The sequence below is a fragment of the Xiphophorus hellerii genome, chromosome 4, assembly GCF_003331165.1.
Source record: "Xiphophorus hellerii strain 12219 chromosome 4, Xiphophorus_hellerii-4.1, whole genome shotgun sequence".
Taxonomy (NCBI): Eukaryota; Metazoa; Chordata; class Actinopteri; order Cyprinodontiformes; family Poeciliidae; genus Xiphophorus; species Xiphophorus hellerii.
The window spans coordinates 27,419,493-27,437,531 of NC_045675.1; the positions used below are offsets into that span (position 1 = coordinate 27,419,493).

General features: G+C 38.8%; 1 protein-coding gene across 5 annotated transcripts in view; it reads right to left on the reverse strand.

Moving 5' to 3' along the window:
• Positions 1–2,285: 2,285 nt before the first annotated feature.
• The window catches only part of unc13c (unc-13 homolog C (C. elegans)), a 155,998-nt gene continuing 140,244 nt past the window's right edge, over positions 2,286–18,039 (reverse strand). For all 5 annotated transcript variants that reach the window (XM_032560391.1, XM_032560390.1, XM_032560389.1 and 2 more), the window contains 5 exons: positions 17,219–17,299; positions 12,500–12,647; positions 7,276–7,368; positions 5,971–6,130; positions 2,286–4,276 (listed from right to left, as the gene is read on the reverse strand). In XM_032560391.1, coding sequence (XP_032416282.1) covers positions 3,991–4,276; positions 5,971–6,130; positions 7,276–7,368; positions 12,500–12,647; positions 17,219–17,299 — 768 coding nt within the window. In that variant the 3' untranslated portion in view covers positions 2,286–3,990. The remainder of the gene's footprint in view (positions 4,277–5,970; positions 6,131–7,275; positions 7,369–12,499; positions 12,648–17,218; positions 17,300–18,039) is intronic.

Consider the following 18,039-nt stretch of genomic DNA (forward strand, 5'->3'; position numbering starts at 1 on the left):
CACGCTTGCAACCGCTTCGATCAAACGTTCACTGCTGCTGCTGCTGCTGGAGAGGTGAAAACAAGGAGCTCTGCCGCGACACTCTGAGGAGCAAACATTAAAGAGCAATTTAAGCCTCGCATGAACTATTACCAATCCGTGCTGGAGTATTTTAAAGCTATTATAAGTGATAAAAGGAAATGAAGGAGGTTATGGAGCCAAAAGGAGGAGGGCCAGGCTGTGCGGAGCAACATTATGACTTGATATATATATACAGTGGCTTGAAAAAAGCAATAATGCGCCTTCAACTTTCTCACATTGGTCCTGTGAAAACGGCAACGTTTAATTTTGCTAAGACGTCGAGAGATTGACCGACACAAAGTAACACATCATTGAGAAGCGGAAGGAAAAGATTATATGTCTTAAACTTGTCTTACAAGAAGAATCTAAAGTGTGACTTTGTATTCGGGCGCCCTGAGTGAAGTTGTACTGGCAATTACAACTGCATGCATGCTACGAGGTACAGTATGTGTCTACTAGGTTTTGAAATAACTGAAGCTCAGTCAAATTATAAGTGCCATATCTATTAAAGTTATGTCTGGAGTTTAATGGTCTTTCTTGCATTTGACTATAGTTTCTACCTTAGACAGCAAAAACACAAAATCTTACCAAGTATTTTGGTCTAGTTTCTAGTCCAAATATCTTAGTACACTTGAAATAAGACAAAATTAACTTACAAGTAACTTTTCAGCAAGATAAAAGATTGTTAGTGAATAATTCCTTAATGTTGATGAAAAATGTTCCAGTTCCACTGGCAGCTTAGTTTACTAATAATACATGTAAGTGAAATAGTATGCCAGTGGAACAAGTACTTTTTCATCAGTATTAAGGAATTACTGACTTAAAATAATCCTTTATATCTTGCTGATAAGTCAAAGATTTCTTAGATAAATCGCAGAGATTTTTTAGATATAATCTTGGAGATTTGTGACCTTTGGAAATTTTCTAAGTTTCATGTTTTTTTCTAGAATACTTTTGACTTTTCAAACTCAGAAAATCTTTTCTAGAAAATGTTTTTTGTGAAGAAATTTACTAATTTCTCTTTCCATCTACCGTGGCCCTCATACGCTCTGGTGGTGAAATGTTCCCAACTTGGGATATTATTTAAAAGTCTGGTCCTTCAGTAAATGTATACACAACTTTTAGCATTTGGTTTCCCTTAATTTTATTTTTAGGGGTTTGAGATTTAAGGCGGCTGAATGCAAATGCCAAAAAAAAAATAAAAAATTCAGAATTTTATTTCACTAAAATAATTTATTAGGGGTGTAACGGTGCACATATTCAGACCTAAAAGATGAACACATGCACAATGTTTATGTGCGCAACGCAGTGTACTACAGTTCACGTTTACCCTCTGATTGGGGATTGTCCCGTCAGACCGTCAGTTCCGGAAACCACACACACACGCAGCCACGCCCACACCAAAACATGTAAAAGCGTAGAGTAAAAAACTCATGGGTTCCAAACTCTTAAGGACGTTTGGACGGTAAAAGTGACCAAACAGAGAAGACTCCCAGCTATCACTAAACTTTGTTACAATAAGATTTCTCAAGTTACAGTGATAAATCAAAGATGAACCAAACCAAAACTCCGCAAACGCAACTTTCAACAGCAACAGGGTATGTAGCTCACTCTGCACTTATTTACCTTAGTCATCCGAAACAAGGTGAAGCAGAACATAAACCCAATAACTGGAGACAAATCAACTGACTTCAAAATGGCTGCCTGTAGTATCCAATCGGATCGCATTAAATGCAGGTTGGAGTAATTTCTGTTACTATCAACAGCTGCATGTTGCTGATTCCAGGTTTAGCTGGGTCACTTATCAAGATATCAAAACATCTCTGACGTGACCGAGCCATGTTTTATTCTCAAATATGGTCACACGACCGTTTTCAACTGGTTTTATTATATTATTTATATAGCCAGGCGATGACTTTGACTGAATTTTACTTTATTCACTGAAAAATTATTTCAGAAATGAAAAAAATATTCTTTGTTTTACTGCTGAGAGAAAAAGAATCAGCAATAGCTTATATTTCTATAAGTAGGAATAGAAGTATTCCTACCCATATTTTTTTGCCACCAGCGTACTCAAAATATACAAAACCATGACTTTAAAACCTGAACATGTACCGAAGCGGGATTTTTGTGGGCGTGTGTGTGTGTGGGTGTGTGTACCGTTACACTCCTGCCATTTATTGAAGTCTGTGAATGTGACTTGACAAAATGGGAAAAAGTTCAAGTGGTTTTTCAAGGCACTGTAGTGCAGATGTAATTTTTCGAGGAAAACCAATGCAATTAAAAACAAGGGATTTTTCATAACTGAGATCTAACTGCGGTTTTATGGCGCACTGCCCCTATTTGCCAAATATTCATAATTTGTATACTTTTGGCTCGAAAGATTGGAACACTATTCAAAATGACCCGAAGGTTATAACACTTTCGCACAAACTTTATGCACATAGAAGAAAAGTAGACTTTTTCCTTTTTTTTTTTTTTTTTTTTACAATATCTCACTAAATATATTTACATGACATACAATTTGCCATCAGTGCAATACATAGGAATGTTGCATATTTACCAAATGTTAGACTCTTTCCTTTATGAAGAAAAATAATTCCAATGTTTAAAGTCGAAATAACCAATGTGTAAAATTACATGTGCAACTTTTATAGTTTTAAACAGCTTCACAGGAAATAAAAAACAAACAAACAAAAAATCTTAGTACCACCCTATCAACAATCAAATATCAAGCCATGGGAAAAAAAAATAGATCACATGTTACATATATGCCTTCATACATGTAATGAATTGCTCTGGTACAAATATTTAATATAACTTTGGCAGTTTATCAGGAACAAAGTTGTTGGAGAAAAATACGAAACAATAACAAAGTGTAAGCAATGTCGTGTTAAGCTTGCCTTCCAAAGCTCATGTTCACAGTGGTCGTTCAGGAAGGCTGGACGCGAAAAAATAACTTGGACAAACAAAACAAAATGCTAAAAAAAAGAGAGAAATTCCACTCTTTTATGCTAAGACTGTTAGCACTGGAGGCTCTCGCCAACGTTGTCACGGTTATAAAATTACAAACATCTACGAGGGTTTACATAGCAGTCATCGCCATTTAAAAAAAAACAACAACCAAACAAACAAACAAAAAAACACACACACAATCTGACTTCAGGTCGACGTAAAATACAAACAGTTTTGAAAGGCGAGGGACAGGACCCTGCTCGGCGGTCACTGTGGAATCATGGGAAAGACATGATTGAGAAAGAAGACATGCACAACAGTGCAGAGTGGAAAAACAGGAAGCCGGAAAAAAAAAGAAAAGAAAAAGTAAATTCAAACCAAGGGTGCGAAATCAAGATGTCTGCAACAATCAAAACGCCACACGGTCAGAAAATTACTTACACCGGACAAAATAACCGAGCAAATTTCAGACATACTAACTTCACCATAATTCATATATGTTAATTTTGTTGGGGTTTTTTTGTTTTGTTTTTTTTTCACTGGTTTGGCACTTTATTGGAACAAATCTCTGCTCAAAAAGACTAAATGTTGTACAAAAGGTATCCATGTCTCATTACAATAACTCGTAGAATATAGTACTTAATAGTGAGCATACGGTAAGTAAACACTTGTACATACTTTTAGTTTTAAAATGAACATTCCAACAGATGTTTTTACGCACATGCACAAAAAACAAACGAACACGACTCTCGCTCTCGCTGCTTCGCCACGTTTGGGCCCGCTTCTCTTTGGACGAACTCGTTCTGATGCCGCATCCGGCGTCTATCCCAAACAACGGGGCGCGCGGCCATGCTCTCTCTACGCCCCCCCCCCCCCTGCATCTATCCGATCTGAAGACGACACGACTCTTAATACCGCAATTTTTTTTTGTTTTTCGGGTTGTTTTTTTGTTTTTTTTGCCCAGTTTACTTCGGACTATGACACTTCCTCCGCTGATCGGGTGTCCGTCTTGAGACGCACAAACTCTTTGGCCACCTCGTCGTTGGTCCTTTGAGAGAGTATCCTCATGATGGTGAGGCCCGTTTCGTCCATGGTGATGCTCTTTACCAGCGGGTAGCAGGCCGAGCAGCTGCCCTTCTCCGCCAGCTCCCGGAGCGGGATGACCGTCATGCCGATGATGCGGTCCTCGCGGGCAAAGCAGTAATCCTTCACCGAGACGTGGAGCTCGTAGACCTCTGGACCGTGTTCGTTACTCAGAATACTGAGAGAGATGAGCAGATCATAGAGGGGTTCAGTCAGAGTGTCGGGTAAAGTGCCCAAAAATTAAGAGTAGCACCACTTCCAACATAACATCTACTCAAGTAGAAGTAAAAGAAAAAGAAAAGAATAAACATTGCTTCCAAACGGGAGCAGGAATTGGGTCTTAAATTTGGGAAAGATTATTGGGCTAAAGTAACTGACAGGATTTGTACATCATCATTCAGTTTTAAGACTGCATACAGACTTCATATTTCAAAATCAAGACTATCAAAACAAAAAAAAAAGTAAAAACAAGCCGTCCAAAGAAATGACTCGAGTAAGAGTAATGAAGTGTCGTTGCCGTTTTTCGGGGAACCAATAAGCATCCTTAAAATGACTGGCACGATGCCTGGAGTATGGCAACTTTTTCCCTCCCGGAGCTGCTGCCTGGTGCCGGTTCAGAGAGAACGGCGGGGAAAAGCGCTGCAGGTGTATTTATACAGGTGAGCGGATAGACTGAACACTGCGGGTGGCTGCACATTAGATAGTTAACCTAAGTGTAGCTTTACGGACGAATCAGAAAATTTATTTTATATCATCCCGGTCTCAACAGATGGGTGGCGGAGCTCATTGTGGCGGTACATGGCTGGTAGATGTTTCTGTGTGTGACGAACGAAGGGGACAAATCCCGTCGCTAACATGAACACAAAAGCTATAAATGTCTGGGCAAGGTGAGAGTTCATCTATTAAACTCACTGAAGATGAATACACAAATGAAAAGCTGGACTGTAGACATTTTTTATAAGAGTATTTGTGAGCATGCCTCTTTACTATTAAATTTAATACAATTTCAGATTTTCGTATAACTTTTCTTCAGGTTAACTTAGAAAGTGAGCCATTATTGTTACAGGTTAACTTTCTAAACTACAGAAAAGTTATTGTTAGAGAAGCTCAAATGTGAAAAATTGGACCCATGTTGATATGCGATAGCAACACTGCTGTTATGTTAGATTTACCAACGTTTTATTCTATCTTTTTTTTACCCAATTACTAGATTAATCATAAGAATAGTCAATAGATTACTCGATTACTAAAATATAAGTTGACAACAGCCCTAACTGAATGAGAAGGTTATTCATCACCAATGGCACAGCCATATTTCAACATGACATTACTGGGTGCACTGAGCTAAAATGATGAAAAGAGCATGAAACAGAAAGAGATTAGCCTTTCTAGTCTCCAGACTTACAAGTAATTTGAGGATTTTCGGTATGTGCTGTAGACGTCTAGTCTAAATTTCTTTAAACATTGTCAACAATACCATGGCAAGATTTGGTTGTTGTTTATGGGCTTTTTTTTTTTTTTTTTGCCAGTTAGTGACATGCAGTAAATTCTGGCTTTTTGAATCGCGGTTTAACGTCAGCTGGCTCGGCTTTTCGCTTTGCAGGCTGTATTTGAAGACTGCAGTCCTCTTCAAATAGCCGGTACTTAAATTTTGTTGCTGTTGTTTAAAGCAGAAATACATTAGGGACTTCTAAATAATTAAGATACTCGTTAAACCTCTCAGTGAGGTAATAAAGGGACAGGTGGAAACCGTGCAAAGAACTCCTCAATTGTTTGACTTACAGCTGCATCATATTTAGACAAAAAAAAACCCCAAAGGACAAACCCTTACAAGCCATGTTTTGTGAAACCCAAACAGAGCTTGATACTCACTACTGGAATGTTTCATTGTACTTTGGCGACCAGTTGTTGTTCTTGGTCTTGGTGCTAAATTTGCGCTTCTTGTCAGCCAGGTGTGGACCAATGGCGTTGACCTCCACGAATGGCCGGAACATGGCGTTGGTCTGCCACATGAGCTTGTTTACGCCAACCACTGAAATGAAGAAACAATTGTAGAAACACCAACAACAAAAAACGCAGAGTGGTGAATTTAAAAATTGGATATTTTTCCAATAAGTGAATGTACCATAATAGGGAGGGAGCAATTGCTGAGAAAAGAAGAGTCAAAGTTGGATTTTTTTGTTGTTGTCTCAAATTCAATTATAAAGATCACCCATTGAAAAAAAAAAAATTAAGTGTAATATAAAAAAATTTACCAAAGATCAATTTCAAAGAAATTATAGTTTTTTTGTTTGTAGGTTTTTTTTCAGTGGACATTAAAAATGTAAATTCCATTTTTTATGTCCAAATGAGTAAATGAGTAGGTTGTCGTCATTGATCCTTAAATTTCGGAGAAATAAAAAAAACATAATTGCACAAATATTGATTGAAATGGTTAGTATTGGAGTTAATAATCAGATACAAAAATGTTTTGGAGGAATTTTTTGGTTTCTGACAGTATTGCATGATTAAACACTCCCCGGGTCAAATTGACCCACGAACAGTTTTGCTGTACCCTAGAGACGAACATAACAGGAGGGTTAAAAATATGAAGAAATATTCATTAGATCACACATTTTAGAATCTGTCTTAAAGAACCTGTTGGATTTGAAGATAGCGGACTTGTAACTGCGGTAAATGAAGCTCAGTTGGAGATAAAATCGAGCATCAACAGGCAAAAAATGAACAAGTAAATTGTCCGCCGTATTCATCATCTTGGTTGAGTGCGTAAACATTTATTATCATGCTTCAGACTACATTCCGACGAGATCCGTCAAAATATCAAATTGTTAAACTGATGAGACACCGGTATGGCAGAAGACGTCACGTCATGATTGGAGCCATCTCCATTTAATTGCAGTAAACCCAACAGTTGTTCAAATGTTTCAAATAAACACTGCCGTCCTAGCTTTGTGACAAAACAGACACTCTTATAAATAAGGTTGAGTTTAATGCAAGCTACCAGGCCGATGTCTGAAACACTTACAGTCTTCAGCGCGATTACTTCAACCTGGAGTGTTTTTCACCTTCGGTTTCTGTCTGAAGGGACAGTTTCCAGCAGAGACGCTCCCGTTAGGAGCTGAATCTGCAGAGAACACTTTTGACTCGGCGGGCCCCGAGCGTGGGAGGGAAGCTTACCCTTAGCGCTGATTTTGTGTTCTCCTGTGCCAGGGTGAGAGATGAGAGTCACTTGCATTGACACCTCCCCCACGGATCCGTTGGATGACTGACCTGGAGACACACCAAAAACAGCAACGGGAACATTGGAGGGAGGCATGAAGAAAACCGGAGTGGAACGGCGGGGAAGGATGCCAGGAAGAGCAGAAAGACGGAGAGGAGACGCCAGCAAACAATCTAAACCTGTGGGTGAAGCTTTTTTTTTTTCTAACATTATTTTAGAAATATATATAAATGAGATATCCAGAAATACCTCCTGAGAGCTGCGTATAAACACCTCACCACGTCGAAGCAGAAAGATTATAACGTGAAGGATGGACTAGATTATACACCAATCGCAAAAGAAAAGCAAACACTGCCAGGCTTTGACTTCAGGCAAAACCAAAACAGAGAGAAAAAAAAATAAAAACAGAACTGAACCGTAATGTGTTTGTTTTGAAAAGGACTGGAACAGCAGATGGAAAAGACGAGGTAAACTAAATAAATATAATATCCCACGTGAAGATGAAAAGGAATATAAATGATCTTTAATGTACGGTGCTGCATAAAAACGTTGTTTTCTTTGGAGCTACTTTCAGATTTTGTTACGTTTCAGCGGCACACTTCAATGGATTTTATAGCAGGTTTATGCAACAGATAAATACAAAGTAGAACGTCATTTGAAAAGGAAGGAAAGTCATTGTTTTTTCAAAATTACTCTGAAAACGGTGGGATTTATTTGCATTCAGCCTCGTTTTACCCCTAATAACTTGTGAGGAGAAACCTATGGGGCCCACAAGTCCTGCCCATCAGTCAACAGAATTAGGCTGTTTGTATTTTAGTCCTGATAAATAAGGAATGAAGTTGGGAAGAAATGCAACACAAAACTGGCTTTTATCTCCTCATTTTACCACGGCTTCATCAATCACACAGAAATGGAGAGATTATCTCACTTCTGCAAATCTACCGCAGCATTGCCATCCCCTCAAGTACCAGGGTGAGTTACTTTTATTTTGCCCTAAAACACTCCTAAAAACACTTAATGGAACCAGAAAAAAAAGCACTTTTCTTTGGCAAAGGAGATAATTAATGAAGGTTTTTTTTATTTATTTATTTATTTTTATTAAGCTGTAGAGAAGGAAAATATATACATCATTTAAAGTTTTAGAAGGAAGAAAGCATAAAACTGTTTAAAGAACAAAAGTAGTTGTACAAAATAAATGTTGAAAAATCAAACTATAAGCACTTTGTTATTCGAGGCCCACTTACAGAAAAAATTTTGATGTTCTTTTTATAAGAATTTTGACCAATGTTAAAAAGAGCTAATGTGCTCAGTCTAAACAACGACATTTAACTTCATTAAAAAAGTTACATTTGCTTCACCTAAATGCAAAACATCTCCACCATGAAGAATAGTGGTGGCAGCATCATGCTTTTACGATGGATATTTTCTTCTACAGGTCCTTTGATGACAAAATGGCTGCCGCTACAAACAGAGCAACCGAGAAGAAAACCAGTGTTGGGAATGGGAAAGAGGCGGGACAACATTAGACTAACAACCACAACGGAAAAGTTTAGATAAAAAGATATCCATCTGTTATAAAGGGCATTTCAACAGACACTCGATTCAGTTGGACTCAGCTTGAGCTAAGTCAAGCTAACTATTGATATCAATGTTTAATACTGCGATGCGGAAAAAAAAGGTGAAAAAGTTCAACAATTTTTAAAATTTTGGTAAATAAGTTAAACATGACTTCACACCTGTCATGAAGACGAAGGAGTCTTCATTAATGTTTACAAACGCCATGAAGAGTCATTCGGCAAATAATGACACTTCTAATTTTAATAGACTTTTAATGCAAGTTTTAATGCAACTTTACATTAAAAGCATCATTATTTACCAAATGACTTCATGACAACGGTTGTAAACATTCATGAAGACTCCTTCATGTTCATGATTGTTGCCATGTCACGTTCATGACAGTGTCACGCAAGTCTTGCGCACACCCTTACAAATAAAGTGTTACCAATTGTTTTTTTTACAACAGCATGAAGGCGATGAACCAGGAAGTGAAACCAACCAGTGGAGAAAGAACCTAAGCACCAACCTCAAGGAGGAAACATCTATTCAGGCAGCACAACACACCCGGTCACGCCTTAGTTATGGTTCGTTCAAAGAGGGACGGACAATCACAAAGAATTTCTGTGTAATTTGGGGGAGCTCTGCCCATTTCACCTGTCTTATTGTTTCCACCAAGATGGGTGAGAAAAAAACAAGCAACTCCTGTAACTACACATTTTGGTTAAAATGTGTAGTTACTGTACATGTATTGTTTGACAAAATAACAGACAATTTAATAAATAAGCAGACGGAGTGGGATTAATGTTAAAAAAAGCAAAGGTAGTTACGATACAACAGTGAGCCGGGTCAGGAGTTTAACTGAGAAAACGTGGTAATAGAAAAAAAAAAAAAGATAAGTGAAGATGAGATGTTGATTAGATCTGTTATTTTTTTGCACAAATATTATTCCCTCTCCATATTCACAAGTTATTAACGTTTGGACTTTTAGCTGCACACCGTTCAAGTGGGATGACTGCAAATTAAAGTATTTATGTCCCACTGAGGCTTTGAAGTGGCTGTTAAACTTCACCTCATTAAATTCTCAATTTCACTGATGATTTCGTTTTATTAATTCAATTAAAAATATATTAAACTTATGACTATAGATTCATTACAAATCTATATAGATTGTTTACCTCTAATTAAAAAAAACTAATTCAGTTCCTTAGAAAACATAAGATTTTGAAACAAAAATCTCAGCCTATATAAGCACTCAATGCGTGGGGGTAGTAAAAATATGAGGTGTTTCATTTCAAAAATGAGTTTCTGAACGAGATGGTCTTTTCATGACGTCCTAATTCATGGAGACTGTGACACCGTGAGAGCGACTTTGACAGAACCAAACCAGAAACAATCTGCCGTCGCCATCGGAGCACAGGGGCGGCCGATTAATGAAAACGGCGTCGCAAAACAAGCCGCCGCCGCCGCCGTAAAGCCCCGTCGAGCACACCTCACTACCTGCGGACATCTTTACCGGAACGCCGCAGATAAAGAGTGACAGCGCGGCGAGAAACCTGCGACGGGGTCGAAATGGGATGAGAGACGGGCGAGGCGGCGGGGGGGAGGGGAGAGGAGTAACACGGAGCAATCTCAAAATAGCACACGGCGAAAAAGCCGCACAAACCCGGCCCCATCTGCCAGTCAGGGGAAAGCAGCGTGGCTGGTTGGCCTGCTGGCTGCCTGGCTGGCAGACAAGCCTCTTCCCGCAGCCTTTCTGCTTCCTCACTGCCTGCATGTAGAGTGTTCTGCAAGGCTAAGCACACTGAGCTCAAGCAGGAGCTATGAGCTTCGATGCCCCACTGGGTCGCAAGTCCCTAGTGGGGCTATTTGGACACCTGAGGGGATTTCTGTCTTGTTATGCAGAGTTATAGCAGGGGTGTTGGGGAGGGGGGGATGAGGAGGGGGAAGCATGTAAAAGCAGAAAAAATGAGGCAATAATAAATGAGGTCAATGATGAGAAGGAGAAAACCGAAGCACAGGGGATTTTAAGATTTACATTAACGCATTTGTCAAAAAGCAGCGCTTCGAAAATTAATATAAAAAGAAAAAAAAACAACACGGAAAACAGAATGGAATTAAATATCTGAGGCTAACGGAGCGCAAATAACTCTTCACAATGGAACAGATGGATGATAAGAAGACGGGAAGGGATGAAAACAAATGCCCAACGATGATGCGAAAGCTACGATGTAACTACAGCTGAGACCGAAGGGATCGACTGGACTTGCAGCAATCAATTTCAAACAGCGGCGCTTTAACTAAAAACAAATGGAGGAGAGGTGGTTGCCGTTCTCACTCAGACGTTGGAGAGACACGGTGAATAACAGCGACGACAAAATATTCTCTCACTGAGCCAGTTCACACGCTCAATATGGATGTTTACTATCAGGCGCTAAATGAAAGTATCATCTACACATCACAATCTGTCTTCTGTTTTCACATTCATTCTGCTACTTCCACCATGTTTTTTTTAATTATTATTATTATTTATTTATTTTTATAATAGCTCCCCTGGCGCCTGAACCTAACCACAGGTTTTGAACACAATGCAGCACGGAAGCCGGGCATGTTCCAAAACTTCCATTTAATTTAGTTTATTTGGAGCAGGGGTGTCAAACTCATTTTCGTTTCGGGCCAAATCGAGATCACGAATGGTCTCAAAGGGCCAGTAGGGCCAGAATGTACTGGGGAAAGAAAAAAAGAAAAAAACTTTCATAAAACTGCTAAAATATCAACGAATCCTTAAAATTAAATAATATTATTGAACATTTTCTGATTCTTTTTGTGATTTTTTTTTGCAGTAAAAATCAAAGTGTTCGTGGTGCTAATTTGGAAATATTTGCAAACATTTGTAAAATGCAAACTTTTTATAAAGATCACGGACTATAATCTGATATTATTTAAGGCTGAGGCAGCTGTTTAGTACAAGTAAAACAGTTTTTGACCATTTTTGAGAAAAATCTGCAATAAACTCCCAATTATGCATTAGCGCCAAAAGAAGTGTGGGGGTTTGTTGATTTTGGCGCGAATTTCCAAGATAATTCTCAAGAAACTGGAGGGACTGATTGATATAATTTGGCAGGAAGCAGATTAAAGACTGCATTGATTTGACTGAAAGCATAATATTCAAGCACACTCAGTGTTTAGTCTAGAATCTAGAGGGCCACGTAAAAAGCTTCGTCGGCCTGGATTTGGCCCATGTGACTTGAGTTTGACACGTGATTTAGAGATAAATCGCAATAAATATCGTCTCAAGCGCAACGTAATCAGACCAATACAGATATATTGAATGTGGAACATGTTGACATGTAACATGCATTCAGCTTCTATGCATCACAAACCTGGAACAAACTTCCAGAAAACTACAAAACAACCGAAACACTGATGTAACTTAAGGCTAAAAACCCACTTGAAAATCTTGATGATGGCATTTGACAAAAATGTAATGTTTATTGCCGTTTCATAAGTGGTTACCGTATTGTGTTTGTTTTTTTTTCTTTTAACTGCCTTGTTCCTGAAAAGTGCTATACAAACAAACTTATAGCATAGGGGGGTTTTATCAAAATACATTGTCCGAATCCTTACCTTGAGAGTTTTGGGTGCATATATACTTTTTGATCAAGGCATCTGTAGGTTGAGTGTAAAGGCTGAGAGCATATTTGAGCGATTTCATGTCAGGGCTCTTTTCAAGGAAGGTTTTCTTCAGTCCATTCCCACCAGCATGGAAGTATTGCTGCAAGAAAAGATGAGAGACGCCCATTACCCTGGGCTCTTCAAAGAGAACGTAGGATTTCTTCAAAATAACTTCAAGAAGAAAACCTCTTCAGCAGTTTTGCACAGCAGCAAGTTGCAAATGGCCGATAAATAAGACAGGATTATATGGACAATGTGCATTTTTAAACTCAAGAAGCACACACACCCGCCCACGCCCACACACACAAAAAACATTAATAGCAACTTCGCTAGCTAATTACTAAGTATTTGAATCTGAAGCTGCTGCCTGGATGGCTGAAGTGCTTTCTGTGCTGATAAGCGTGGTGGCCGGGGATAAACAAAGCTTTGCTCTCTTTTGAAACCATGTCCCCACTCCTACGTGTGAAAAGTGGGCGGACAGATGAAGTCAGACCTTATCAGGAAAGAAAGTTGGGAAGAGAGAGAACATTCGAACTTGGAGGCAAATCTGTGGGGCCTTTCTGTGTTATGGTTTTACTTTGAACAAGTAATTATATGAAAAAACAAAAACGTTTAATGTCAAATGTCAACTATTAAAGAAACATGGAGATGAAAGAGTGTTGCCGTGTCCATGTTAAAGGTGCAGCGTTATGGGTTTTCCAGCCACAGAGTATCATTTTATAGTACACATGTTAACTCTGTCATCTTCAGTTATAAAAATCCTGTATGAATCAAACACGGCTTAAAAGAAATTAGACATTGCAACTTAACACCTTGAAATTGGGTCTCTGTCTCTTTAAGAAAGTCCTGCTTTTTCCAACACTTTGCCATCACAACATCGTTCCTCTATTAACCCTTTAACAACCTTTAACAACCAGCATTGTACTGAGAGGTAGCTCCTATAATGAGCTCATCAAATGTGCAGTTCCACCAGGTTATTGCTAATTGCTGCTGCTAGTCTGAAGGAGCCGAGTGGGGAAGTCGTGGGGGAGGGATGCTTTGTGAGGCAGAAGCTCCAAGGAGGAGCTGCATCCTCAAAGGCGGGGCTAGGTCCACCCAGGCGTTTTGCACAGCTGAATGGTTGCCATGGGAAATTCAAGAATTTCTCCAACATGCATGAAAGAATCCAGGCGACACTCCGGACATGTTTTTGATGAGGAAATAACATTATAACTTGATGTAAAGCTCAAAAACGTTGATTTTACATAACACTGTCTCTTTAATAGAAAGATGAGTAAAAGAAGAAAGCTTGGCCAATAAAGGCGCACAAGCAAGAGAGATAATAGCAGCCAGGACAGGATGGTAAAGAAAACCCTCATTCAATAGTTTACAGGAGCTGGAATCAATACTTCAAGAGCCACCACACACAAATATATCCAGGACACAGACTGGACATGGCAGACTGTGACCGCCATGTTCCTGATGTGAAGTCTCTACTGAGCTGTTAGGTTTCTTACTTGTCACCCAGGTAAGAAACCTGGGTGACAGGTAATCTTTCAGGTAAGAAACCTGAAAGATTAGGAGAAAAACAGAGGATTGGTGCTCTTGTTCTGTTTTCAGGTGAAGGTAAATTTATCCATTTCCTTGAGAATCAAGTTCCCAGAGTCACAAAGAGTGAAGGTCTTTAAGGTCCAGTGTGAAGTTTGCACAGTCAGTGATAATTCAGTGTCCATGTCACCAGTATCCTGATGTTTCTGTCTTGTTTTTTTTTTTGTTTGCAGCTTTGGCTTCCCTAACACCTCAGCAGAGCCACAAGTTGATTGCCTCCATGCCTCCTCACACTGTTGACCATAAGTCAAGCCAAAGGAGCTTCAACCAAGTGTTGGGTAACTACAGTGTACGAAAAATCAAGGTATTTTTCTGTAGGCTGACATTTTTATTTTGTGATTTTGTTTTGTCAAATTTTCTGACAAACTCAAATTTGAGAGTTTTTCCTTTGCCGACAGTTACAATCATTACAATGAACAGTAAACTCGACATTTAAAACTCTGTAAGAAGCGTACGCTGTATACGAGTTTCACTTTGTGAGCTCAACTGAAATGAAATAAAATCAGAATTTATGTACCCAGACACTGATAAGCAGCAGAAGTCCCACGTCTACCACAGGCTCAGGGCAGGGGGAAAAAAACAAAACAACGAACCCATAAAGTCAACCTGGCAACCAGCATCTGAGCTGCGTCTTTATCACACATGGCAACACCCGTCCAGGCAAGATGTCTGTAAATATTTTATCTCTTATCCTGCTGTCCTATCAGAGCTCTCGTTATTCCAGCACAGTAGGAGGCGACCCATGAAGGCCCCATGAGTCATAAACTAAGACCAACATGTTAACTACAAAATGATATGATGTGCAAGGATGAGTCAGAGGTGCAGGGAAAACATGACTTAGGTTTTAATAGAAGCTACGCTGATGCATGTTGGATAATTTCAAAAGATTTTTTTTTTTTTTCGACTTGCTTGTCTGCTTGCATCATATAAATTTGGCTTTTCTACTTTTAGGTGGTGGTATAAAGTTTCACTTGATTTCCTCAGAAAGTCTCCACACCAACGCAGGTAAATTCTAAGGAGAACCAGAGTCCGTCTGCAGAAATCGTGCCTTCGTCTCTGAGCTGAGTTTCCCCCCTTGCAATCTATTGCAGTTTTAACCAACGACAAAAAGATGCTGTTTTATCACTGGCACAGAAAAAAAAAAAAATCATTTTAAAGATAAGCATTGCTTCACATTGGAATACGTGTTATTTTTCCCAGCTGGGAACTGACATGGTTCTGCCTGTGGCTTTAAAGACAGACAAGTCGCTGGCCTAAAATACCAACCTGCCTCTGGCAAAAACACAGACCAAAAAAAAAAAAACACATCTCTGTTTTCTCTCCTTTTCATCCACTCTTTGCTTTTCATGCCCGACCTCTGTGAGTTGCTCCATCCATCCATATATACAACGAAATGTATTGAAAACTACAAATTTGGGCCTCACATGCAGTTGAGGCCCCAAAATTACAGCTTTAAAGCAACTTGTTTCTAGTGACAGGAAGTGATGCGATTCACATTTTGGACTTGTCAAGCAGGGGCGCTGACTTGAACGTGACAGTTTGTGGAGGGAAGCTGAAGATCACGGCCTCAAAGCTGATCAGCAATAATCAGAAGGGCTTAATTGCTGTGAAAGATTTCTTTTGTCAATTATCGGAGGAGGGGATAAATAATTTTCGATGAGATTTTTAATAACATGTATTATAAAAAAAAACACTTCACTACCAAAACCTTTATTTACTGCTGCAGAAATATCTTCAAAAACTAAAACTAAAATAAAATAAAACTAACACCTCTAAATGTTAAGCTAACAGTTAGACAACTTATTAATTCACCATGGAGAAGGACTGGCAAGACATTATTCAGGCGTTGTTGATTGGCGACTATGTGACTTTGGACCACTAGGGGGCAGCACAAAGTGACACACTAAAACCCAATGAAATTGCTTATATTCCATCAACACCCACAGATATAGAGGAAAGTGGTTAACCTGCATTAAAAGGTTGAGCTAACTAGAGGTTGAATGTAAGGGCTAAAACAGTTTTAAAAAAACGAACTAAAAAATGTCTGGTTGACCTGAAATAGCCGTTAAAGAGACGCACACGGGCGTCCAGCGTTGGCGGTGATGGAGTTCAAAGCCGAGTCAGCATTTCTCCACAACAACTCTCAGGTCACAGTTCAAAGAAGGGGATAAAGGAGGAATTATTGAGTCGCTGTTAAATGGGCCACATAAAGTGCCTTTTATGAGTGCATTCATTCATTTTACCCCCTATTAGTTTTAAAAAAAATTTTTTTTTTATCAGGTTTAAAGGTTAGTCTGGATGAAATATTGCCAGTGACCATAATCATTGAGAGAATGAAAGTGTGTGTGAGCAACTTGGTTTATGTTTCTTTGTTGTTGTTGTTCCACCAAACATAATATTTTCTGCAGATTTTTCATGAGGTTGGTCTCATTATACCAGGAAAATTATGTGTAGTTTTACAGCATATGTAAGCTTCAATATTCACAGCAGGTTTATTTTATTTTTATTTTTTTTTCAATGAATTGAATCCTTCCTATTTTGCACTGGATGCAGCGTCATATTGCATAACGCAGCCCCTGAAGAAGTTTATGTGATCAGATCGTTCTCGTTAATTTGCCAGAGCTGAGATGCCGTTCTCATTTGGCGAGAAAAAAATAAATAAGAGTCCCACCGACGTGACTGATCTAAACCTGCAGGTAGTTTCTATGGTGACGGTAAAAATCAATTAGTTTTCATGATGCAGCGAGCACTTCACCACAGCTTTCTTTTTTATCTCTATAGCGCTGAGCCTTCAATCTGCCTTCCACCCAGTGTTGCAATTGCTTTTTTTCCCCATTATTAGAAGGTGTGGAGATCCGTCACTGTGAAGGTTTTTATTACATCCTTTAGAATGTATTCATATAGGATCTGAGGCTCTACAAAAACATTAACTGCTTCTTGCATCTATAATTCTGATTGACTCATTTGCATACCTTTTTGTTTTGTTTTTTTGCATCTACTTTACTGCTTTTTAAAGGTCATCTTCAGACGCTCAGTGCCACCTTTTTTTTTCTTTTTTTTCTTTTAACTCAGCAGAAAACCTACCTTGATTGTGGGAAGCACAAGGTCCATGGCGGCACATTGGCGAGGCGTCAGACTTCTGGTGTCCTCTCGGATGACATGCTCCTGGAGGGACACCGAAGCGAGGGGAATGGCAGCAGAGCAGCGAGGAGGAAAACAACATCACATTCATACACTCTCAGCTTCGAGATGCTTACCGCCGTAATGGTAATAACTATCATTTACACCGCTGAGTGATAAACTTCAGCCCTCGCCGTCCTACAGCGGAGTGCTAAAAATCTATTTTAATCATGAAAAATGTTTTCGTCGATTATAATTGCAGCTTTCCTGACCTTCGAATTGACTGCAGTAAATAAGTTCTGGCACCACTTTATTTCCCAGGTGCCGGTACTCCTTACGCTGCACAACCACCAGAATGCGATAAATGTTTTATGAATTAGGAGGACGGAGAAACTGAAGCACTGAAGTAATCACTGCCACAATGCTCGGTCAAATTTTAGCCGCGTCCAAAGAATACGGACAGTCCATAAAGATTTGCATGAGACTGACTCTAAATGTTAGAGAAAAATCAATATCAATTTAAAAGAAACACATTCAGGATGCAAGAGTTTTGTCTCTCACACCTGGGGAGAATATATATATATATATATATATATATATATATATATATATATATATATATATATATATATATATATATATATATATATACAGTATGCATATATATACAGTATGCATATATATATATATATATATATATATATATATATATATATATATATATAACTTATACTAGTTTTTTAAAATTAAATATCGGACATACAGTAGGTACAGTAAAGTATATA